General features: G+C 34.7%; 1 protein-coding gene across 3 annotated transcripts in view; it reads right to left on the reverse strand.

The window, feature by feature from the left end:
• Positions 1–27463, reverse strand: part of STXBP5 (syntaxin binding protein 5) — a 160739-nt gene that overhangs the window by 49404 nt on the left and 83872 nt on the right. For all 3 annotated transcript variants that reach the window (XM_039230882.1, XM_039230881.1, XM_039230883.1), the window contains exons 10-18: positions 19428–19582; positions 17924–17996; positions 14538–14685; positions 14255–14322; positions 13950–13990; positions 12852–13072; positions 12207–12385; positions 5770–5895; positions 3926–4077 (exon numbers count right to left, since the gene is read on the reverse strand). In XM_039230882.1, the coding sequence (XP_039086813.1) occupies positions 3926–4077; positions 5770–5895; positions 12207–12385; positions 12852–13072; positions 13950–13990; positions 14255–14322; positions 14538–14685; positions 17924–17996; positions 19428–19582 (1163 nt within the window). The remainder of the gene's footprint in view (positions 1–3925; positions 4078–5769; positions 5896–12206; positions 12386–12851; positions 13073–13949; positions 13991–14254; positions 14323–14537; positions 14686–17923; positions 17997–19427; positions 19583–27463) is intronic.

Raw genomic sequence — 27463 nt, forward strand, 5'->3', positions numbered from 1 at the left:
ACATTGATGTATATGATCCTGTGGTATATACTATGTGACTATGGTATATGGTTGAGGTTTATGATTTCCACCTACCAATATCTTTATGGGTATTTACTCTGCTATCAAATGTAGTAGTTAGTCTTTAAGGACAAGCATAATCATGTGTTATTCGACACACTATATCTACTGAGGCACTTCACATAGAAATTAGTATTAGGCTACAAATTGACCCACTAGATAGATATCACAGTTTAATCTGGGTATTGGTAAATGTGAAGGCCTGGATTGGTTTTAGGGCCAGCTAAGCAAGTAAGTATGATGTTGTTCTAATTAAACTGTATTTGCAAAAATGGCAGTGGGAGATCTGGCCCATGGACCATAGTTTGCTGACTGGTTTAATCAATCTTGCAACTGTCAAACTGAACTAGGTCACTTCTATCTGCTTGGTTCACAAAAAATATATGTGGAATTCTTTATCAAATATCTAATTAACATCAGGAAACATTAGGTCAACAGGCTGCCAACATTGACTGGCATTGTCAACGAGCCATCAATGTAGTTTCAAGATTAAAAAAGTAACACTGATTTTTGTACTTTTTAGTACTTAGTGAATTCCTGCTGACTTCAATTGATAGCTCGATTTTCAATATGCACACAAGGCATTTCAATAGGAGTGCAAATCATTTGAGAATTCTGACTGATTTGTATATCAAATTTAATAATTTATAAAATATCTGACCTTTGAAAACTCGGGTACTGTTTACAAATTTTCTTCACAAATTTTCTTGAGATCTTTTTATTACTTTATCACTTTTTATTACCAAGGTCTGCCTTGCATGAATAATGTAGCTTAGATTTTCATTTCTTTTCATTTTTTCCACACTTTCCAGAAACATAATTTCTCATTAAGAGAGGGTTGAGAAACAAAGTTATTTAGTTCATTGAAACCAAACATTTTGCTATTTCCCTTTCTTTTTTGAAAACTTGCCTATATTCAACACAGTAGTTACTGATTTATCCAACAATTATTATGCATCCTTTATTATATCCCTCATTTCTTATATAGTGTTTTGTTTCTTACAACACACTCACACACACACACACACACAAATATCAACTAGTAATACTGGGCTCCATAGCTATTTCTCTTTTTCTATTCTACTGAGAATATTGAAGACTTGAACTAACTGCAACTATATAGCCCAAATCTTCATTTACAGAGACATTTCTCTATAACTTTTGAAAATATCATTCTTAAAGTCATGCATAGCTTTGTCCCTCTAATTCCCTTCTTTATAATCATCAGCTTCCAAGACTAAGTAACTTTTTTCTCATGGGTCTATCACTTTCACATCACTAAGCAGATCTTATTTGGGGTTTAGAATTATATTTAAAATAGAAATTTCCCTTTTGGGTCCTTCACTGAGTCAAAAAGTGGCCAGCAAAACAAAACACATACTATCCTGTTTCACTTTTCTTATAATTAACTTTCAGCAGATATCTAAAATAGTTTATCATTATTTGCCCCTGTAACAGTCTCATAATTCTTATTACGAAAATATTGTACAGTTCAACTATATTTTAACACAGCTGTAAAACCCTCAAACAGTAATGCGTATAAAATAATTTCATGAGTGACATCTTACTCATTATGAAAATATATTAGAATCTACTAGTATTAAAAACATTTTTCCAAACTAATTGTTAAAAAAAATTGAAGAACCTGGTGGTAATTAGGCTATACTTCCATAACATATTATAAAATACACCTTTTTGCAAGAATATAATTTTTATCAATGCAATTAAATAATTTTAGTATCTATTATTTCACATTTAATTTTATTTGAAATATAAATAACAATAATAGTATTTTAGAATTAAGGCTAAAATTCCTTAAAATGTTAACTCACATTTTAAAATAACTTTCTTTTGATATTATTTAATACATAATCCTAAATATTGTTACTACTGAGCATAAGTAAATATCTTAAAATGATATTTTAACAACTCAAACAATTCAAATTGTTCTCCTGTGCCTAAACATCTAGCTCTTCAATACAAATAGAGCAAACAATAATATAAATAATATTTCAGGATTTACTATAGAATAAAATAAGATGCAATAGAATTTAAGAAAGAAATATATTTTTTTTTAAATGTTTTATTTATTTCTAGGAGAGAGAGAGAGACAGCGTGAGCAGGGGAGGGTCAGAGAGAGAGGGAGTCACAGACTGAAACAGGCTCCAGGCTCCGAGCTGGCAGTCAGCACAGAGCCCGACGTGGGGCTCGAACCCACAAACCGCGAGATCATGACCTAAGCGAAAGTCGGAAAGTCGGACGCTTAACGGACTAAGCCACCCAGGCGCCCCAAGAAAGAAATATTTTTGAAATTACATGGTAAAATTGGTTTCTACCCTTGGATTAGTTTAGGTATTTAATTTCTAGCAATTTTATGAATCTATGATGAGGTATGAGGGAGAAGATAAATTGATTTTAGGGGCAAGTTTTTACACAGGTCTGTGCTAACACTGCCAAAAGTATTTGTTTTCTCTATCATGACAATATTTTACTATCTAACACCAAATGTTAGTTTCTTTTGCTTTATTAAAAACACTGGATTGGGACACAAACGTTTTAATGGATGTTTTCATATACATATTACGGGTTAATTCAAGTAATGAGGATATGATTTAGATATATAATTTAGAAATATAATGCGTAAAAAGCTCTTTTAAAAACAAATGAGAAGAAATGATTTTACAGACAACAAACAAACGTGTCATGACATGGAATAAATAACTTACTTAAGGAAGAACGGAGCTTTTTCACAGATTCAGAATATAAGCTAGAAAGGCCGCACATGCAAGAAGTCACAATCAGCACACCTTAGTGAGGCAATGAAAAGCAAAGAAGAAAAATAAAGGAGACAAAGATACTAGAATGGTATGGCTGGGAAAATTTCTGACGATAACACACAACAAAATGGTCACACACAAAAACAAAAATGGAAAAGAAAGTTCAACCATCAAGCTAAAGTGGCAGTAAGGTCTATATCCCATCACCCTTTTCTTCTGTCTCTCTCATGAACAGTGATAAAGGTAGCATTAGCTAATTATGCCATGAGAGCAAATGAGAAATGAGGCTCAGGGAGGATTTTAATTCGGAGAGACTGAGTTAGAAGTGTACACTGGAGTTTCCCAGCATCCCACTGCACACTGGCATTCTGCAAAGGGCTAAGGCGGCCAGAGAAAGGGCTCCTCTCAATCCCTGGTCTAGCTGAACAGGTCCTCAGGACACTGGAGCCTGTAGGCCAGTAAATGCCACAGGCCTCACTAATATACCCCAAGTGCCAGAGACTCAGTGCTATGAGGTTTAAAAAAAGGGTGGTGGTGGTGGTGAAGAGCAGTGGTATGGACAACCAACTAGATATATGAAAACATTTAAAATTAGACTAATTTTAAACCTAATTAGACCTAGCAAACACAAAAGAATCCTACAAAGATAATGATTAATGGATTTGTGTTTGCACTGAATCAAGGCTATCTGTATTTTCATAGAATTCAAATTCACTTTTGCGTTTATATTTTTTTTCACATGGGAAATGATCCCTTTAAATTAAATAGTTGAAACAATGAATTTTTGGTCTTATAATACCTAACAATAAAAGGGGCAAAACTTTGAAATTAACTTTTGTTTCACAATAATGAGACAAATTTTCATATCATAATTTAGCTGAAGAAGTTTGCCACTGTGGCTCTTTCCCAACATTAATTAAAATCCTGAAACAAAAGCAAAATCTAACAACAATACAAAAAAAAGAAGGCTCTAACCTTTTACTAGTTTTTGACAGTTTACATCTATAGACTAAGTCAGATAAGCTATTTACTAACTGAAGTACTTAGTATTTATAGAAATCCTAAAACTCAAGACTTTTTCTTAATACCTCCTGAAGGTTGTCGAGATTTGCGAGGAGATCGGGGTTCTCTCCGATAAGGATCATTGGAGCCATATAATTCAATAGTGCCCAGGTTGAGGAGTACTGCTTTCTGGAGGTAGTCTACCATAGCAATGCCATTACAATTGCCAAAAACAACCCTGGAAAGAGGAAAAAAGCAAATATTTTAGCACAAATAATTATAAGAAAATGTAGTCTTTAAGGCTGAAAAGAAGAAGGATGGGTTTTTCACAAAATTCCTCTCTAAAACTGAAGCCCATCAGAGACATGAAAATACAGGTTATATATTGTATATGCCTTCTCATGGAACTGTGTAGATCTCTGCAGATATTAGTGATTACAAATCAATATCATTAAAAAAGAAGTTGGCATAGGAAGTAAAACATGATTATAGTCATAAATCCCTGTCCTAGGAATTGTGACATTTTTTTTTTTTTTACTTAAGGGCATTTTGAGCAGCTCAGGGAAGGACATTCCTTTCCACTAGGGAAGTGGGGGATTATACCTTTGGGAAAGTTCTGGTAATCCCTACTGTCAAGAATAAAAGTAGAAAGCATTAAAATGTTGGTGGTCTCCCTTTGGAGTACTCCAAATACCTTTCCAATTAGAAGTCAGGAGATACAAACCAAGCAACTATGAACAAAGGAATTCTACTCTTTTAAGAGGTCTTAAACCAGGAGTTGAAAACTGAAATGTACAGAGGGAGGGGCTCTGCAGCTAACATACAAGGGCTATAGTGACCTGGGGAGTGTATGACCCATTTCGAGAGGAAACGCTTCAACTCCACTCCTGCTGACTACTGCCAAGGAGGAATGGAGACATGAGCCAGATAATCAGGTTTTTCAGTTGAAGCTCTAAATATGGATTTCATATTCAATTATCTTGGCAAGTAATTCAAATATTAAAAATATACAAAAAGGGCTAAATGAAATGTTAACTGTGAGCCCAATGAGCCTGTGATCAACTGATCTGCAACTTCTTTTAAAACTTCCTTCTGGTTCCTTTTCTTATTCCCTCTTTTCTTTATGGTTGTGGGCAATGGAATACTAAACAGGAGAAATGTTGTGTTCTTATCCTGCGGGGCAGAAAATCAAAGACATGAAAGGAGACCATCTCGGACTGTAGCCAGTTTTAGCTGAGTACACAACGGCAAGAGACAGAGTGAGTGATAGTAGCTTCAGGAGGAAGAAGAAAGATAAATGAGTCCCCAGCACTAGCATCAAGGAAGAAGACCCACATACCAGTAAACAGCCCTGGGACTGCACAGTGAGAGTGTGGCTTCTCTTATACCACAATGCTGATTTTTAAAACAAACAAAATTACTCTATCAGTCTACAAAGTGATAACAAAAAGTATGTATAATACTAAATACTTGAAGGCATGAATTGATAATACACCTGTAGTATAAATACTTTATTAAATTATTACTATGCTTTTACAATTTATACAAATGAACTTTCAAAGTAGCAAGAAGATATTATACAGATTTGATTCAACATTTACAGAATCAGCTTAGAACAAAGTCTTCTGAGTTCATGTTGTTAGACTTCCATCATACTGAGTATTAAAAGGAAATCATTTCTGAGAGTATATCCAGGACATGGTCTATCGACTTCAAACCTTTATCCCAATTCATCAGGAAGCAGTATAAGCATATTAAGAGTAAACTATTTGAAACAAGATGGATATTCCAAATACTAAATCTGATCTGAAATTAAAGTTATACAACCTTTTAATTGATGGTATAATAAAGATCACGTTTTCTAGTTTTAAAAATGACAGAATGTATGGAACATTACAAAGAGACAGAGAAACACATAAATTATACTCACAACCCATAGGAAGAGTTGATGGCCAGGCTGGTTATCTGTTGTGGTGGTTCTCCACTCACCCAGACCAACTGAATAACTAGCTCTGTCTGATAACCTGGAGACTGTTTAAGTGGCGAATTTTTCACTCTGTAATAAAGGATAATATATTACCTTTTAATCCATCTTCAAGTACCTTATTAGCTCATGTAACTATAAAGTCATGCATAAATAACCATATAAAACATAGCTTTATATGTGAAATTGTACTAAACACACAAAAATGAAAACAACGAATCCTGTTCTCTAGAGGCATTTAATCTGGCTAGACACAAAACATGTATGTAAAAGCAAAAATAACAAATCATATGTAAGTTCCCATTATAAATTCAGGGGCTAGAAGTGGGGAGGGAGAAAAAGAGAATGGGTAGGAAGGAGAAAGAGAAATAGGGGAAGAATGAAGAGAATGAGAAGCCCAAGAATTAAGAAGAGGGGAAAAAAAAATCCACTTAGGAAAAAAAAACTACAAGTGAGAAAAGTAGATCTAAAAAAAGGGTGGGGGGAGGAAGAGTAGACTTAAAACTTAAATATACAGGGCACCTGGGTGGCTCAGTTGGTTAAGCGTCTGACTCTTGATTTCACCTCAGGTCATGATTTCACGGTTTGTGGGATTAAGCCCCATGTCCGGCTCTGCACTGACAATGGGCAATCTGCTTGGGATTCTCTCTCTCCTTCTCTTTCTCTGCCCCTCCCTTGCTCGCTCTCTTTCTCTCTCTCTCTCTCTCTCTCTCAAACATCTAAAAAAGTAAAATAAAAGGGGCGCCTGAGTGGCTCAGTCAGAAGTGTCCGACTTCGGCTCAGGTCGTGATCTCATGGTTCGTGGGTTCGAGCCCTGCGTCGGACTCTGTGCTGACTACCAGCTCAGAGCCTGGAGCTTGTTTCAGATTCTGTGTCTCCTTCTCTATCTGACCCTCCCCTGCTCACGCTGTCTCTCTCTCTCAGAAATAAATAAAACATTAAAAAAATTTTTTTAATTAAAAAAATAAAATAAAGCTTTAAATATATGGTTTAACTAAATGAAAAGTGTCCAAAACACAATGAGTTAAAGAATGAGTAAAAAAAAAAAAGTGAGAAATTATTTTTGTGTGCATGACACTTTAACTATTAAGAAAGTACTCTTTCCCTAATAATTACTGAATAGGTGCTCAAACTATATTGCTTTCGCAAACATATGCAAGCAAGAAGTAGGAAACCCTTAGTCAAAGATGAACAAGTGTGTAAGTCTGCCCACAGTGGAGGTGTGTGTAGTAACAGTGAGAAATCAGTATAGCAAGAGAGGCTAGGGTGAGAGTAAGAGGGTCTTCAAGGCCTGGTTGCAAAGGTCTGATACTGGTAGAAAGAATTGAGGGCTTTTGAAAAGATAGTGTTTAAGTCCTGGCTCTACCATTTTCCAACTACCTTCTTCTCTAAAAAGTGGGAATATTACTACCTAATCACAGTATGAAGACATTTTGAGTGGCTATGAAAGAGCTGTCAATGGTCAAATTACAAAAAAAGTAATATATTTTCATTATTTTACGGAATTAAAAGCCAATGAAGGTTTATTAAGAAATACTTTGGGAAGATTAATTTGGTGGCGATTTATAAGATGAAGCAGAATCGGAGAACAATTAGGAAGTGCCTGTAATTTTGATGTAAAATAATTAGAAAAAGGTAGATTTGGAACATATTATGAAGTAAGAACTGAAAATGCTTCTAAATCCTATGAAGGCAAAAACCCTGCAGTTACTTTGAACACTCTAGTGCAGAAGAGGTACTCAATATTTACTGGATGAATGAACGAGGTGAAGGCTCATCAGAGGCAGATCATGGAAGGAAAAGAATACAGAGTGATTATAAGTGGAAGGAAGGAAGGAAGGAAGGAAGGAAGGAAGGAAGGAAGGAAGGAAGGAAAAGAATGGAAAGGAAAGAAGGAAAGGAAAGGAAAGGAAAGGAAAGGAAAGGAAAGGAAAGGAAAGGAAAGGAGAAAGGAAAGGAGAAAGGAAAGGAAAGGAAAGGAAAGGAAAGGAAAGGAAAGGAAAGGAAAGGAAAGGAAAGGAAAGGAAAGGAAAGGAAAGGAGAAAGGAAAGGAAAATGGAAAGGAAAGGAAGAAAAAGAAAGAAAGAAAGAAAGAAAGAAAGAAAGAAAGAAAGAAAGAAAGAAAGAAAGAAAGAAAGAAAGAAAAGAAAAGAAAGAAAGAAAAAGAAAGGAGAGAAGGAAAGAAAAAAGAGAAAGAAAATAAAATGTCACTATGAAGAGCTAGTTTTATAGGAAAATGTGCTAAGTTTGAGGTGATAGTAGAGTTTTCAAGTGAATTACTCAGTAAAAAAGAAAAATGTATTCCCAAGTCTCACTTTATTGAGTAAACTCATACAAAATTTTTTATTGTACTTGTTACACATGTCAGGGGCAGGGAGTGGTTTATGAGTGGGAGACTTCCTAAGGCTTACAGTTACTTAAATACCATACCTTTTATACTTGTATCAGGAAACTTCAAGTGGTTTGGAAGATAACATTTTTTTTTTTATGTGAGTAATTTACTTTTTTGGGTGACTATTTTACTATTTTAAAAAAAATCTACTTTAACTTCAAAGTGAGAACATTTTTTGATTGCTCAGACTCCTTCTCAAATCTGCTCTTGACAAACTTAACCAAAGCCTGGTTATTCCAGTAATTTTTGAGGCTCCTGCCTTAGAGTGACAGGGTATGGAAGAAGGGCAGCAAGAAGACTATTCAATGTTAAACATCCTGAGCCCAATCTCAGCGGTAAGGATGCTTGTGAGTCATTTAGTTGGCACTTCTAGTGAAGAATACCATGACACCTGATCTTTAGGTTAAGTTATCCAAAGTTTAGGGTAAACATGAATCACTGAGGGCACTCCAAATATGAACCAAGTTACAGTTACTTTTCCCTGTGCAAAGTCTGTAAGGCAATACACTCAGAACTGCATGCTGGCTGAGGCTGAAGTTCAGGCTTTTCACAGGGAAATACCCACTAATCAGTGGCAGCTGTCCATCTCGAGATAGAAATGAAGACACAGTATTCTTCTAATAGAAGAATCTGAGTGTGTTCTTTTCTGCCTGTATGAATTAGGTAAGCTTCAAAGAGGCAGAACCTAATTACTTAATTCTGGCATATTTAATATGCACATTAAATTAGATCCTCAAGAGCAGAAGAAGCATTCAGGAATAATATTAGAAGTGCATATATGAGCACACTTAAAAACTTCAGTGATGAAACACACAGAACTCATGGGATTCTTAAATGACTTAGTAAAAAGAAACAAAAAAAAAGTTATTAAGCAAAAATAAGACATGCAAGCCTACTGCAAAATCCCTAGTTGGGGAAAAAAAAAAAAAAAAAGAAGGAAATTGGATCAAGTAATGACAGGATAGGTTAGATTTAAAAATGGAAAATGGGAGATGGGTGGGTGTGACATTTTATGTCTATAATGGTTACATGCAAGTTATTTTAACATTTATCTATGTAAATAAAGGTTTACTTTTTAAAGACAGGTGTTGAATCTTTATGAAAAGCTCCATAATTTGTACAAATGTATTTGTACATTTAATTGTACAAAAATACTAGAAACAAATTTTATTGGTAAAAGAATAAATCAAATAACTTTTAAAATGTTTCTTCAAAGGAATCAGTACATACAAAAGCATTTTGTATAAAAAACAAACAAAATACTTGGGGGCACCTAAGTTGGCTCAGGACAGCTCAGTGGGTTAAGTGTCCAACTCTTGGTTTGGGCTCAGATCATGATCTCACAGTTGGTGAGTTTGAGCCCTGCATAGGGCTCTGTGCTGACAGTGTGGAGCCTGCTTGGGATTCTCTCTCTCTCTCTCTCTCTCTCTCTCTCTCTCTCTCTGTCTGTCTCTCACGCTCTCTCTCTCTCTCAAAAATAAACTTTAAAAACAAAAGAAAACACAAAACTCAGTACTAGTTATTTTAGTATCAGTTTGGTTATATTTCTGACATTTAAAAATTGGCTTTTGGTACTGTGGACTAAAACAGCATGAAGTGTAGGGGCGCCTGGGTGGCTCAGTCGGTTAAGCGTCTGACTTCAGCTCAGGTCATGATCTTGTGGTTCGTGGGTTTGAGCCCCACGTCAGGCTCAGTGCTGACAGCCAGCTCGGAGCCTGGAGTCTGTTTCGGATTCTGTGTCTCCCTCTCTCTCTGACCTGCCCGTGCTCGCACTGTCTCTCTCTCTCTCTCTCTCTCTCTCTCTCAGAAATAAATAAAACATTAAAAGAAGAAGAAGAAGAAGAAGAAGAAGAAAAAACCCAACACGAAGTGTATAAATAGCTGCGTTTACCAGAAAACTTAGGAAAAAAAATGAGGTATAACTCAAATTGCCTCCAAGTAAAAAGTCCCTAGTAAACATGCCAATTTTAGACAAAATCTCAAAACTTTGCCACCAAAAAGGTTATCAAAATAAATGTCAAAGACAAACACTACTTCACAGGCTTATAAGACTTAATTTTAATAAAAGCCTGGAGAAATATACATTAAAATCAGAAAAGCATTAATGGAAATTATACAAATTTAAGTTTAAAGCAAAGTACTACTGAAAAAGTAACAAAAGGAAAGAATGTAGAATTCTGTATTTCCAAGTTTCATTCTAGCTAACCATGTGCCAGAACTGTAGCAAAAAGGAGTTGTGTGTAGATATGTACATGAGAAAGAGAGAGAAAAAACGTGAGACCTTTCCAAGAAATGTAGCTGCTTAACCTCAATGCTTGTATTTTTTAGATCAGATCAGAATTTCTCATTGCTGGCACCAGTGACATTCTGAGCTGGAAAGCTGTTGCTCGTGGGGCACTGTTCTGTGCACTTGAGCATCACCCTTGGCCTCTATGTACTAGATGCCAATAGCACCCTATTCCTACTGTTGTGACAAGTAATAATGGCTCCAGATATTGCCAAGTGCATGTGGAGGAGCAAAATCATCTCTGTTTAAGAATCTATTGTGTTTAATATAAAACACACAATCTCAAATTTATATAAACATATGAAGATTTAATTTTTTATATGTTTTTTATTTATTTCTGAGAGAGAGAGAGACACAGCATGAGCAGGGGAGGGTCAGAGAGGTTCTGAGCTAGCTGTCAGAACAGAGCCCGACGTGGGGCTCGAACCCACGAACCACGAGATCATGACCTGAGCCGAAGTTGGAAACTTAACCGACTGAGCCACCCAGGCGCACCTGAAGATTTAATTTTTTAAAAGTTTATACATTTTACTTAAAAAAAAATTTTAATGTTTATTCATTTTTAGAGACAGAGAGAGACACAGTGTGAGTGGGGAAGAGGCCGAGAGAAGGGGGCACTCAGAATCCGAAGCAGGCCCCAGGCTCTAAGCTGTCAGCACAGAGCCTGATGTGGAGCTCAAATCCACGAACTGTGAGATCATGATCTGAGATGAAGTCAGACACTCAACTGACTGAGCCACCAAGGTGCCCCATAAAGCTTATACATTTTAAATGACGATGATACAAAACAATTTGTCCTATCTTTGGGGTGAATGCATTTTTGCGTACCAAGACATTCTCCATAGCAATTCTTTTATCAAATGAAGAGATGCTGGCAGATCTAAAACAAAACCAAGACAAAGTGTGGCTCTTTTAACTGATGCAAATGATTTCTTACCAGCCATCTCTACCTTGAATCTACTAATCTGGGGTTTGCTTCTCAACTCTTACACTAAATTTTTTTTGACATTTTCCACAATCACAGTCATTACCCTGACTTCTCTGTAAATGTAATTTATCATAGTCTTCAAAAAATTTTTCAGTGGTCTTAACTCTTTCATTGTTTTATTTCTTTGCCATATTTAAGGCCCATACCCTATAAAAAAGTTAACAACTCAGTAATATAAATTAGATAGAAAAAAAAAGAAAGGAATGTTTTACTTAATTTATTCCTAGATAAAAGCAAAATGTATTCCAATCTGGAAGGCTACAATAAAGGCATTTAAATAATGATACTGCTGTGTTGGAGAAGATTCAGAAAGACAAGAAAATGATTACAAAAAACCTGAATCTCTAAAGATCAAAAAACCAGAATTTTCAGAGTAGTGAAAGCACTCTAAATATATAATTGATCCACATATGAATCCAAACTCAAAAACATCCATGGATTTGGAAGACTGAGCTACAGATACAGGAAAGATCCAACCTGTCCTACCAGTATTGTTTAGGGATCAAATTTTAGCAGTTTAAAGACAAAATCAGAGAATTCAATCATACTTCTCTTGTTGTCACAAAAAAAGAAGTCGGATTAGCCACAGCAAAACAATGAAAGAAATGTTCTTAGGTCATTTTTCTCTATCACAGGAAAATATTATTTTAGTAATGCTTATAATTTATGTAAATTAAAAAGTTTCCAAAACATCTGTATTTTTTTTTATAACTTACTTTAAACAAGGGACATTATCACGCAGTCCATCAGACGAACTGCTACTGGTAGAAGGGTGAGACTGAGGGGGGATGGGCTGAGGAGCAGTGCCCCCCACGGGTGTTGGCAAAGGTGGTGCCTGTTCGCCCTCCGGGGATTCCACATCACTTATCTCATACAACAATCGGACTTCAAGCATCTGTTATAAGAGAAAGAGAGTTCACCTATTACTAATAATTATTCATTTTACTACAGTTTACACACATACCCACATATACTTTAGTGGAAACATTTTTTAAAAAGGTAAAAATTTAGCAAAGAAAAAGTTTCTGACTCAACTTTTTAAAAATGATTGTGTGTGTGTGTGCATAAACACACACACACAAGGATTTTAGAATTCACAGTATGCCTCTTAATACCAAATTAAAGTTTGCTCATATTCATATTAATTTTCCTTAAATGAAACATAATATACATAAGGGTTTAAATACTCACTAAAAAATTACAGATAAAAATACACTATTTTCCACAAAAGACAGATGGCAACATAAGCACTTAAGTGCTTTTAAAAATTCTAGACAAAACCAACAGCAAATAATCTCCTAAATAATGCAAAAAATTTAAAATGTTAGACATCTGACACTGAAAATAATTAAGACTGTTACCGGAATTACTTCTGTGATCACTTCTTGTTTGCTGAATCTGTAAATAATGACATGAGCTGAAACTCCGGCTATGCACAGCATCCTACTTTCTGGACACCAGGAGATGATCTGAATGGCATACGGATCTTCATCTACAATGTCTGTGTTTGGCCTGTCATCTTTACTTCTTGACTTTTCAAATACTTTAGATGTCTTTAGTTTATATAATACTTGTAGAGTTACTAAAAAAAAAGGTAATACATGTTAGACATTTTAATATAAAAAAAGTAAATATAAAGTAATATTTAATCAGTCATGTTATCTAAGGAAAATAGCCAATATTTATTTGAACCATAGTTTTATTCCCAGGTCTACATTTCTCTATTACACTTTTAGATAATGCATTCACTATACCTGCTGACCAAAAGAAAGGTGTACCTGGATTCATTAAAAATACAAAAACAAAAAAAACTCATCATGATGATGAATTTAGATAACCTGAAAAAAATGAGTGACAAGAAGATTTTGAAGAAAGAAAAATGTATAAATATAATGAAAATACAGAACATTGTTGCTTTCTAAAATGATTTTCTACATATTTTCACTACTAACAGTGCTAATACATCTCATATTTCTATACAATGAAACACAAAATATCCTGACTTAACTGGAGTCTCACTGCTTGCTATGTATATTTTGTAACATTGATGACTCAAAGCATTCTTTCCTTTTTTGCTATTGTGTAACCATCATATATATCCCACAAAGAGAACACAAATTATTGTTAACCTAGAGTCAGGCATTATTCTACAAATTTCTGTTGATTTGAACATTCTCATTTTTCCAATTTTTTACTTAAAAAAAGAAGGTTTGAAGACATTTTGAAGAAAGGATCTGATTACTTCTGCTGAGGATTATTCTTGACTGACTAGTTAATATTCTTAAAAATATCTTATCTCTATTAAAAATTCTAAACTCATATACTTGATAAATCAGTTACTAAAATGATAGTTTCCAAATTTTAAATTAAATGTTGACAACACAATTATTGTAAAACAGGTTGTATAAAAGCATTGATTATATAACAAACACATAGCAAATGATATTCAAAATACGTACTTGCAGAAGCATCCCAGAACTTAACTGATCCATCAGCATGCCTATGAAAAGCAAATCAGTTAAAATTGTAATGATAAAAAGAAAAAAAAAATACATTTTTTCTTTCTTTGAAGTATACTGTTATTTGAAAAGTTAGCCACCAAATGAAGAAAGGTAAAATTTAGGGTGAGCTGGCATGTTCTAGACAACAACATTTTTTAATACGATTCACCATAAAGGAAAGCACTACCTGCCCAATTAATTAGTGTTCATGTCGTCATTATCTTTAGCTATTATTGACTTGGTGAAAACAAGCTTTTACTTACCCTGTAATAATTATTTCTGGGTAACTTTGAACACCCAAGCCCCAATTACCTCCGTTAATGGGCCATTCCTATAAGAAAAGATTAGTGTATAAAGCAACTTTCAAGCACACCATACATCTTCATATATATAATTCTAGGACAACAGTAAACAACATTCTTTGCTCGCAAAAAGGATTTTCTATATGTTTTCTCTAGAAAACATATACATGTTATCAAATATTCCAAGGTGATAAATGTAAAATACTGAAATGTTACATTAAATACTAAAACTCATGTTCAATACCTTTTTGCTGTAACCTTGACGTTTCTGTCTAGCTCCAACAGAATAAAGTGCAGGAATAAGGTCCACAGGACAATCAGCAAAATATTCGCAACATGTAACAGGGGATTCGTGTATACTCAAAGGGTAGGGATTTTCAAATATAGGATATCTTTAACAGTAGGAAAAGAAAAATATTATTAATAAATTAATGCAACAATGAAAACTTTTAAAAAATATTTACAGCTTTGGAATAAAAACAATTTTTAAAATTTGATTAAAGATAACATTCTCTGAAGGGCCATATAACATATTATCTGAATTTATATTTTAACTTTTGGGATACAGTGGTCTTCTCCATATTTTTAGAAATTACATACATTCTATCACAGACATTTAACAGATTTAATTTATGCAAATATGTAAAAAGTGACATCTTTTATAATGCAAGTTGCTCAGTTAGACTAGTAAAGAGACAAGCTGCAGCATGGAACTACATACCATGGGGCACACACCGGACCAAGTGCTTTATGTACACATTTATCTTCTTTACTTGTCTCACCAAACTTACGATGCAGAAAATTTATGGAGGAACAAAAACTGAGAGTGTGTCAAAGGCAGGCCAACTCGCAAGGAGAAGCCGAATTTAAACTGTGGTCTTAACCACTAAGGTGAAAAGTTCTCAATCAACAGGTACCTCATCTGTATGTCAAATAATACAAATTTTCAATTCTAATACAAGTTTTCAGTTCTCTTTTTTTCTCCATCAATGTAATGCCTAGTGCAATATTTAATCTAGAGATGCTCTCTTGTTTTAGTGATAATCTAAATAAAAGTCTACCTTAAAGGTTTCCTAGATATGGAATTATTTCATTAAATAAAGCAAAAAATGCATTCAAAAATCTTAAAGTAAAATCCTAACTAAAGGTACAATGATATTTCTTTTCTGGTTTGAATTCCTTGAGAATGATTACTTAAAAGTATCTGGAAAACCAATATTTGGCCTTAAAAAGTCTTAAACGTTCAGCGTGGCTCATCTGCAAAAATTACATGTATTGATCAGTCTACCCCTGACAATAATTTAAAAAATTAGAAAAGAATACATTCAGAAAAGTCCTTTCTAGATTTCAAAATGAAGTGAACTGTCATTACTCCTTCCTCGACTACACATAAAAACACAGAAGAAAAATTCAAACAAAAAACATGAATTAAAAAATGTTTTAATTTTTTAAAAATTACTTTTTTAAAGTAATTTAAAAACAGGTAACTTTTATCCCTTTAAAAACACAGGCACAATGTTTCTACTATTACCATACATTTAACTGATATATTTACTAAATAAAATGCCTAGTTATAGGTTATTTGGACAGTCTTTATTTAACTTAAATATATATTGGTACAGACCACAGGCAAAAAGTCTCACTATTTGAAAACTTAGCTAAAGGAAAAAAAATCATATTCAAAAAAATTTTTTTAATGTTTATTTATTTTTGAGAGAGAGAGAGGGAGAGACAGACACAGAGAGAGCATGAGTGAGGAAGGGGCAGAGAGAGAGAGAGGGAGACACAGAATCTGAAGCAGACTCTAGGCTCCAAAACTAAAATCATATTAAGAATAAGTTATTCTAGGGGCGTCTTGGTGGGTCAGTCGGTTAAGCATCTGACTTCGGCTCAGGTCATGATCTCATGGTTCGTGGGTTCGAGCCCCGCATCGGGCTCTGTGCTGACAGCCAGCGCAGAGCCTGGAGCCTGTTTCAGATTCTGTATTTCCTTCTCTCTCTGATCCTCCCCTGCTCATGCTGTCTCTCTCTCTCGGAAGTAAATTTAAAAAAGCATTAAAATATATATACAAAAGAGAATAAGTTATTCTAGGACTGCTCTTTAGAATACCGTATTCAAATTCTTTTCTTCCACTATGGTCTTGTAAGTTTCAAAAAAAGAAAAAAAAACCAATTGATTATTACATGTAGCACATACTAAGCTGATATGAATCTAGTAGTGCCTTAAAATAAGGTAAATTATACTGTTGATTTATACTTCCGGGTTTCCCAATCCTGGTACTATTCAGATTTTGTATCAGATAATTCTTTATTATAAGAGACTATGCATTGTGGATGTTTAGCAGCAACCCTGTCCATCACTAGATGACAGTATCATTATAAAAGATGTGTACACAGACACAGCCAAGTCTCTTCTGGGAGGTGGGGGTGGGGCAAATTGCCCATAATTGAGACATACTGAAATTCTAAATGAGTAAACTCAATTAAATATTTAATGATTATCTCTCAAGAGATACAAATAAATAATGCAATATTCTTGCATTCAACGAATTTATCATCTATGTTGGGAAAAGGAGAATATGGCAAATACCACAAAAAGTTGCAAAGTAGCTATGGTGGCAATTTATATATCAGGTATGATATATCTGGTTAAGAGGAGAAAAAGTTTAAATGTTTGTTTATTTTTGAGAGAGAAAGAGAGAGAGAGAGAGAGAGCGCGAGCGCGCACAAGCAGGAGAAGGGTGGAGAAAAAAGGAGACACAGAACCCGAAGCAGGCTCCAGGCACAGAGCTCAACATGGGACTCAAACCCACTCAAATCACAAAATCATGACCTGAGCCGAAGTCAGACTGAGCCACACAGGTGCCCCTAGAGGAGGAAGTTTAATGAGGAAAAGAGGGCTGACTTTGAAAGTTATATGGAGCTTTGAGGGCAGTGAAACAAGTGGAGTGTGCAGCCGCTGGGAACTATATATGAAAAGACATTGAAGTATGATGTTTGTTTAACACACAGTTCAGTTTTTCTAGGGAATAAGGCACTTGGTAGGAAGGTAGTGAGAAATCAGGACAGAAAGGTATCCTAAATTCCTACTGTGCAGAGAAGCAAGCTAAGAAGGTACTTTCAAATAATAAAACAGTAGAGACCACAGTGGTTTAAAGAGTAGAATAACAGGGCACCCAGTTGGCTCAGTCAGTAGACTATGGGACCCTGAAAAGAGGAGAGTGACAAGCTAGGCGCTCCATGTAAAATTACCTTGCCAACGGTATTCATGACAGTGCCACAGAGAGTGCATGTGAGTGGGGAGACCATAGGGCTTATCTGGACGTAAACTGTGATGGGATGAATTCCCCACTTGTTCATCTTGTGTGCCCTCAGGGTATCCAACTAGTAGGCTGAATCATGAAATTTCAGAAATTCAAGAAATTTTGACTTAAAAATGGAAATACTGTGTGAGCAACACACTAGAGAAATCTGGCAAGTAATTAAAAATGTGTGTCTGAAACTCTAAAAAAGGCCAACATTATGGATATAAATGTAGAGTTTTCAAAAAAAAAAATAGCCACACTATTCTTTCAGAAAGAGTCTTTTCTACCATATATTAAAATAATCTCTCACCAAATTTTATTCTTACCCATTCTGTGCAAGGTCTATAAGTACTAAATCCTTTTCCAGAAGAACCACCACAGCATATGGTTCCTGAAAATCTGGAACAGGAAAACAATGCATACACAGCAATTTCAAATATGGAATAAGACAGCAAATTAGATAATGAACATTTGCTTTTTTTTAAACTTTTTGTTCCATTCTCTCAAGTATGTAACATTCTGATCTGTACTTCATGTAATCTAAGACTACTTGGTTTTAAATGAAATAAATCTATATAACTCATACAAAATTATTTCAATTTTGCAAAGATGAATAAAACAGGAAGTTCACAGTAACTTCTATGGTATTGCAAAATCCAAGGCAGGACATGGGCAACAAACCCAAAATTTAAATCTGAATTATCCGTAAGAACAATTCTTATTCTTGGCTCTCATAGGAACTCAGCAAAGTACTGCAACCATCTTATAATCTCTTTCTTAGATATTTTGTACACACCTGTTCATTATAGAATGAGTTACAGCTTTACATTTCTTTTTAAAATTTTTTATTTATTTCTGAGAGAGAGAGAGAGAGAGAGATTGAGAGAGAGAGAGAGACAGCATGAGCAAGGGAGGGTCAGAGAGAGAGGGAGACACAGAATCTGAAACAGACTCCAGGCTCTGAGCTAGCTGACAGCACAGAGCCCTACGCGGGGCTCGAACCCACAAACCGTGAAATCATGACCTGAGCCAAAGTCAGATGCTTAAATGACTGAGCCACCCAGGTGCCCCAGAGCTTTACATTTCAATCAGCTTCAAATGAAGAAAAAAAAAGATCCAGATTTAAATTCCTCTTGAAAGAATACATGCTAATTGTAATGGTTAATTTTATGTGTCACTAGTCTTTGATTTGGTGCCTAGTTGTTTGGTTAAACACCAAATTAGATATTGAGAAGGTATTTTTTACATGTGGTAAACATATAAATCAGGGGACACTGAGTAAAGGAGATTATCAGGTATAATGTGGGTGAGATTCATTCAATCAGCTGAAGGCCTGAAGAGAGAAGACTGGCTTTCTAAAAAGGAAGCAATTCTGCCTCAAGACAGCAACAGCAACTCCCAAATTTTCAGCCTGCCATCGTGCTTGATGAATTTGATTTATCAGCCTCAACAACTGTGTGAATCAATTCCTTAAAATAAATTAATTCTTTCTCTCTTTCTCCTCTCCCTACACGCTATTGGTTCTGTTTCTCTGGAGAACCTTGATTAATATACTAGTGTTTTACAGAATTTTAAAGTGTTGCTTAATGTGGACAGTTCTGTTTAGCCGTCAATAGCACTAGCTACTACTATGTCATACTAAAGAGATAAAGCTTATTAAACAAAATTAACTTCTGAAATAAAACATACAAAGTTATGAAGACAGAATCTCTCCCCCAGAAGAGTGAAAGCATACTAGGATAAGGAAACTATTTAGAAAAAAAATAGGTCTTTGTTCTAAATAGCAGATATCTACAGAGAAATAAGTTTTACAGATGCAAAGCTTATTACCATTTGGGTATGGTGTTTCACATAGCGTTAGAAAATCCACAATTGAATAGTCCATTTCCAGCACAGCAGTACTTTTCCCATGCATAACTGTTAAGCAGGGTCTTCTTCCTACAGTATCATAGGACAAACCACCTGATAAAATAATAAAAGGTTCCCTGGAAATAAAATAAATAGGCAGGATTATAAATAGTATAATGAAGACTATTTTCTTGCTGTTATATATTTTTTACTTAGTAACATATTAAAATCTTAAATTCTAACATTTTTATGCGTGATTTAATTGAATACTAACAGGTGGGTTTTTTAATTCCATTAGGTAAGACCCAGATAAATTCATAAAAATTAACCTAGAATAAGAATGAACATCGACCACATGCGACCCTCTTATACCTTCCTTTGATCCCTAAATTTTCTCCTTTATCCTCTTCATTTAATTGTCAAAAATTCTCTCTGGGTTTCTATTGGTTAAGCGTCTTGATGTACTGCCTTTATTTCCGATCCGAATAACCAGGCCTTCTCAACAGAAAGTCCAAAACAGAATGTTAACGGCCCACGGCACCCACTGTATGTAATGAATTAATTTCTCATTGATGTATCAGGAATATACTAGCTATAAATCACCCTTGAGAAAACAGTCACTCAAAATCATCTTCTGTCGGGCTCGCTTCTGGAATTTTGGCTAGTATGCTCTCAAAACACGGCTCCCAGCTGCCAGCTTGCCACTTCTAATCAGCTCTACAACTCTGTCTCCCTATTAGCCATTACTTCATGATTTATCTAGACCCACTTTTTAAAACTCCTAAATATGCCAAGCACAAAATATCTCTTCATATGTTTTGACCTGTGTGTATTTATCTCTGTCTTGCTCACTCATGTTTTTTGTCCATGTTTTCATTGGATAAGTAATCCTTTTCTAATTGTTCACTAAGAGTTCTTTGCATTCTAAGGAAATAGCTCTTGGCCTGGCATGTGTCTCACCATTTACAGGTGGGAAGTTATATATGGTACATTAAACAGAGGATTTCAAAAGTTTGATACAAGATTTTCTTAAATCTCTTCATTTATGTTTAGGTAGTTTCTGAATGTTTAAGGTCAGCAGATCTGTATTCCTCCTCTTTACATCTGGTATAAACAGTAGATAATAATATGTAGTGGTTAAAAGTGCTACTTCTTATATTTAACTTGAAGCTTGTTTGTTGTTATATGGCTGTGAACAATAAGACAGTAAGATTAAAGCAATTTTATTTTATTACTTAAAACAAAAAAGTGCTAGTTCTGGAACAAGCTGCCTGAGTTTAAATGAAATCTCAGCTCTGGTTTTACTTTCTGTGTAATGTTGGATAAGCTGCTTAACCTCTTTGCACCTAGCTTTTGAATCTATAAAATGGAGACAGAGTGGTGAGTGTCTACCCTCAACACAATTATTGAATATACAGAAACCACTAGGGTCAATGTCTGGAACACATTACACCTTTGGTAACAGTTATCTGTTATTGTTACTATTATCATAAAATGAACAACACCATCCACTGTGAAAGTTTTCCTTCTTTTGATATGTGGAAAGAAACATTAAAATTTCTAAATTATATTTATTTTTATCTAATACAAGAATAAACCCCACTAAAATTTAGTTAGAGTAGTAGCACAAGTGTGTAATCTGAAAGTAAATATATTTAAAAAAAAAAACCCAATATTAACAATATAAGAACCAGGGAAAGGGATATGCTCAGCTATATTACAGAATAAAATTTCCATGGAAATACCAGGCACGTTTCCCTCTAATAAACAGATAAATCACCAGTTCACTAGATAAACCATTACTATGGCATTAAATAACACCATGGCAAGTAGGTAGGTTTATCCTCAAAAGACAGTAACTAAGTGTGTATTCAGTGGCCTTGTCAGTTGCCTAAACTTCTTTTCTAAATGTAGGAGAAAAAATATACAATGAAAAAAATAAGAAAAAAACTATATGAATAAGAAAAAATATGGGTAAGACATAGTTTCAAAGACATACTAAGGTATTATTTTTTTTATAATAAGTTTCCCAAATCTAACAATAAACAATAATATATAAATACATATTTTTCCCTTTTTATTTTGTATGCTGCTTTTAAAAAATCATCTAAGTTTGCCAGGCAGGAATCACCTGACTTATGAACCCCCAAGAGGTTATATTTTTTTTCCTTTTCTTTCCTTATAAAGAACCAAACTTTGAAGAGTAAATATTAATGGGATGAATATTTTATAAGAAAGTAGTCATAAATACAATGATAAAACAAGGTTAAATATTTTAATACTAGATAGTAAAAATTAAAGAGTCTTGTTGGCATTTGGAATTACATAAAAATTTCTAGAAATCTAGATTATTTCTAGGTAATAGAAGGTAGAGAATATTATTGTTTTTAAACAAAAGGTTAGCTTTTTGATGTTATAATAAGGCCTGGAAACAATATAATTTTTATCTCATAACTTTAAGATTTGATTTTGAATAGAACTTCTTTCAGTGACGTGGGGTACTTTTTAAGACCACCATTTCTGAAGACATCCACATTAGAAAGGTATCAGGACATTTTATAATTTTGATTGAAATTCCTAAGAGGCTAGAACTTCTAACTCCTTTATCCTTCTGACTAACCTCCCCAGGCTGACCTTGACAAGGGGTTTGGCTCAAGTTGTGTTTCCATATGAAACATTCTTTACTTAAAGGAGGTACTTCTATCTAAAACACTCATCTCAATTCCGTAACATTCCCTCGATTTTTTCTTTTTTTTGAGCACCTGTATTTCTGTGCTCTCAAGTCCAGTCTACATGAACAAGCACATTGGAGCAAGTGTTCTAAAGAAAAGAAAACAAAGTGAAATGGTGGGCTGGCTGGAGGGAGGGGATAGAGCAGATACTATAAGAGTAGTCAGAAAGGATCCCCAAAGTAATGACAGATGAGCGAGACCAGAATAGTGAAGAGCCAGCCACTCAAAGAGCCTGGGGTTGGGGGAAAGGGATAAACATTCCAGGCAGCAGGAATAACCAGTGCAAAGACCCCAGGTCAGGAATGACCTTGGTTTATCTGAGGAACTAAATGGCCAGTGGGGCCACAACAGAGTAAAGCAGCAATATGTGGTAACAGATGACATGACCAAATCTTGTACAATATATCCTGCTTCCTCTATTAGGATCTTAAGAACTTGTCTCTTCCCATTCATCCCCATAATTACTTCTGTTTTGACCCTAATAACCTATAGCTGAAATTATTACAATAGCATTTACACTCGTTTATGTACTGAGATATACTTCCCCTCATTTTCTGTTGACTTTAAAATTTTAAAACTCAGTCCAATCATTATCTCCTCAAAAACACCTTCCCCGATCCAGTCACCCTGATTGAGCTGGGTGCCCTTCCAGTGTTCTTAAGTAAGGGTCCTGCACCTATCTCCTTTCAGCACTCCCCACACTGGATTGTCATGTTTATCTAAGCTCCTCAGGACACAGACTGTATAACTTACCTCTGAATTCTCAGGCCCAATCTAGACCAAAAAGTGACTGACAAATTATTTAAATACTACGAAATCTACTGCTCGGTTGGTCACCAGTACTAGGACTTAACAACCAGAAATGCTGTAGTAGGACCCCATGGCCAGAATTGGTAATAAACAGTGTCTAAGGAAGCTTGAAATTTAACTGTTGTGCTATTCTGATAATCTTTCTATATAATTAGTACTGCCAAATGTATTATTCACTACTATATATTTTTACAATTGGAATTTAAGCTGTAACTTGTCTCATATGTAACTGATTTACATTACTAACCTTCTCAATTTCTCCAACTTTTTTCAAATGGAGATATGGTATTCTATTTCAGAGGAAACAATCAGCTATATATTTGATGAGCAGAATTATACCTTGGCTCTTGAAAGCTAACAAATACCTTATCTTTACCACTCTAACCCAGTGCTTAGCTTTTTACTGAATCAACACATGATTTTTAAAAACACTTTTTTAAGTTTACTTATTTTTGAGAGAGACAGAGTGTGAACAAGAGAGAAGAAGAGAGGAGGGAGACACAGAATCCGAAGCAGGCTCCAGGCTCTGAGCTGTCAGCACAGAGCCTAATGAAGGGCCCAAACCCACAAGCTGTGAGAGCATGACCTAAGCTGAAGTTGGATACTCAAATGACTGAACCACCTAAGCGCCCCATGAACATATGATTTTTATGAGACCCCTATACCAAATTTCTAAAACTCTCAGTTCAAATTTCAAATGTAAATTCTGATTATCTAATTTGAATACTTTGACAGCAACCTATGTAACTTGGATTTCATATTTGGTGTCAAATTGTTTATTTTTCACATTAAAGTTTGAAGTTTAGATTTTGCTGATTATGTAACAATTATAATAGGATCACCTGCATACATGGTTAGAGCAGAAAAACTGCAAAGCACACTCAAAAAGTAATAATGAATTCTTAGTCCTAAGTTTTCTGAGCTATCAAATCAAAATGGAATAATCAAGAACAAGGGTTTGAAAAACTTAAATGTTTACGTTAAGGGCTGGAAAGCAAAAAGAAAATAAAATTTAAAACAGGGAGTTGAATTAAAAGTACCCTTCTAATCATTTAATAATACAGTTTCAAACAATGCTTCTTAAACTCCCTATGGTCAAGAACTAATTTAAAAAGTTTTCAAGTCATTGAAAATCTGTGCTTTTGTAAGAAAAACAATTAAATGTGTGCACAGATGTTGTGGTAATGTCAAAAGATATTCAAATTTCCATACTCTTACTTTTGACTTCTGTACGTATTTTGTTTCAGAGAGTTCAGACTGGAACCATTCATGCATCATACTATGAGTAGCCCTGGCCTAGAGCACAAAATGTTGAGCCATCTAAGGATACCACTTAATCTACCCTATCATTATCAAGGGGAAATGTGATGATGTCATTGAAGATCTCACTTCAAGGCCCCAGACATACCCCGGACACTCTGAAGTTAAATTAGAAACCACAGAACTCTTTAGTGGGGCATGTCTGAGTAGAGAGGCAGATATCCCAAACAACTCTTTAATAAGAGAACTATGGCTTAGTTACAACAGTTTTCACCAGGGACCTTTTTGAGTAAACAGGAAGATAACATGGTAGCATAACAATAACTCATTATGATACTGAAGGGTATACAGATAGACATAATGGGTCAAAACCCAAGTTTTGGAAGAAGATATCTATGTTCAAATCCTAACTATTACTTTGTACCTATGAGGACTGAACAACTTACTTTAATTTTGATTATCTGGGCCTCAGTTTTGTCTTTTGTAATATACACCTCACAGAGTTACTGTAGCGTTTAAGTGACATAATCTATATGTTGCTTATTAAAGTGCCTGGTACAAAATATATTCTCAGAAAGTAACTATTACTTTATTAGTATCATGACGGTGATATTTGAGTGTCTTTCTAGTTCAGATCTGTACCTTTGCCAATTTTAAGAGGACTCTCTGAGAATCAGAATAGCCACCTCCAGATCATATTTCACTCTTGACTAACCTTTATACCCTCCTTTGCTAACACAGATGGAAAGATAGAAGTTTGGGGAAAAATAAAGGAGCATACATAATATATTTAGACAAGGTCCTGTTCACTTAATGATCAGTGTAACAATGATACAGCTTTAGTAGAGTGGGTTTGTATATCACAGTATTTGTGTAAAGTGTTAAGATCTTAATTTAATTTTATTTTTATTGACATAATTTTTATGTTACAGTAATCAGACTTAATACATATCCTTTCAGTTATCAAAACGGTGGAATCTCAAAACATTTCCATAAATTGCCTGACAGTATATAACGGTGATACTCAGAGGATAGTCTGTGAATCCACAGAGGTTCCCAGGACCCTTTACTGTAGAGATAAAGCTGATATTTTCACCGATGGCACAAAGTATTAGTAATAGTAGGTGGATTAAACTCCTGGCATCTCAGCATGAATCGAAGCAGTGGCATCAATTTGGACCTACTCATTTTATTCCTCATTGCCACATATGAAAAGGATTTTTCTCTTTCCACTTCATAATGTCTTTGTTGAAGTAATAAAATGACTAATTTTAAATCTTGACCCTTAGTAGGTCTTTTTAAAAATGTGTTTATTTTTGAGAGAGAGACAGAGAGAGAAAGAATGGAGGAGGGGCAGAAAGCGAGGGAGACACAGAATCCAAAGCAGACTCCAGGCTCCAAGCCATCAGTACAGAGCCCGATCCATGAAGGGCTCAATCCCACAAAATTGCAAGATCCTGACCCGAGTCAAAGTCAGACGTTCAACCAACTGAGCCACCCAGCTGCCCCAATATGCATTTAATTCGGCATATTGTTGTGTTAAGAAAATAAACAGGAAACACAAAGCACTTTTGTATACTGAAATGGACATTTGCAGAAAATCACTTGTACAATTATTTGAATTGTGAGCTAAACTATCTGCTATTATTTTTGCTTAAAGGATGACTAACAAGTTCTAGTTTAGGCTCAGGTAACTGAGTCATTTTCTCATAAATGAGTGAAATGAATCTGTTATTTTAAGAAAAACAACTGACATTATTTGTTTATAATGATAAAATCTGGGCTTTCAAATGAAAATCAACTGTTTGGGAACTTCTATCTCCTGTGTTGGATTTCATAGTTCCCTAATACTTAAAGACTTTCCTGATGAGATCAGTGGTAGGATCAGTAATTTGAAAATACATAATGAAATGTGTGAACATTATAAGATATAAATGACTCAATCAATATTTTCCAATTTACCAGTGTTATGATGTTATAAAAGCAGCAAAATAAAACAGACACTGAAAGTGCTGATGGAGCAAAGGATTTTCAAGAAAACAGAATACAAACACTTTATTGATAAGGGATTCAGTTCTCACACTGATGAATCTACCACGTCGTAAGTTCTGGTATAGTATCAAGGAATATTGACTATTATTTTCAAAGTCAAACTATAGGGGTGCCTGGGTGGCTCAGTCAGTTAAGCGTCAGACTCTTGCTTCCAGCTCAGGTCATGATCTCACATCACAGTTCATGAGTTTGAGTCCCGCGTATCAGGCTCTGCACTGTTAGTGCTTGCATTCCTGCTTTCCCTCTTTCTCTACCTCTCTCCCCTGCTTGCATGTTCTCTCTCTCAAAATAAATATATATAAACATTTTTTAAAAATCTATCTTGAAAAGTCAAACTACGTATTTGTGCAAAGCTGAATTTTCTTCGTATGCCTCATTAAAAGAACATATCACAAAAGACTGGCTATAACAGAAGCAGATAAGAGATGTCAACAGTAGTCTTTTATACTAAACCTGAAAGAAATTTCCAGAATAAACAATTCCACTATGATATATTTTTAGAAAGAAAGTTATTAAAGACCTATCCTAGCCTTACAAATTTCAGAAAAATTATGCTTTGGGATTTCAATGTATTATAGTTCCATGATCTATATCCATAAGCTAGTTAGGATATAGAAGATTTATAAGGCCCCACAGCAATACGCACTAGCCAATTATGTATTTTTCCCCTAGTATCAATACAAATGAAAAAATTCATGTAACAGGTTTTTTTTTTCAAAAAGAAATCTAAAATCTTCAATGCAGTCTTTGTCATATGATTTCTGTGATTAATATATGAAGTTCAGAGTGTTACAAGTATGATTTCAAAGCTTATCTACAAAAGAACACCGCATGGTTTTCAAAGTCATTTACTGCAGACTAGGTCTTAAATGGATTTGATCTCTGTCCCCTAGAAAAATATAACCAAAACATATAAGCTGTTATCAGTATATAAGCAGTCAAGTAAAAGTAACAGAACAATCAGTGAACCATAACTAAGATAAGATATTTAGTCAAAGTACAGATCATAAATGGAAACATTTTAGGAATGGAAAAGAAAAATCTACATTAGGATGACTAATGATGGAAAATCTACCCTTAGACTAGTTTGAATAATCCATAGAACTTTAAGGATGCAACAGAAAACCAACTTAGATGATGAAGGGACAGCTCTAAACGAAAAAA

This window comes from Hyaena hyaena, unplaced genomic scaffold (assembly GCF_003009895.1).
Source record: "Hyaena hyaena isolate Hyena2069 unplaced genomic scaffold, ASM300989v1 scaffold_52, whole genome shotgun sequence".
Taxonomy (NCBI): domain Eukaryota; kingdom Metazoa; phylum Chordata; class Mammalia; order Carnivora; family Hyaenidae; genus Hyaena; species Hyaena hyaena.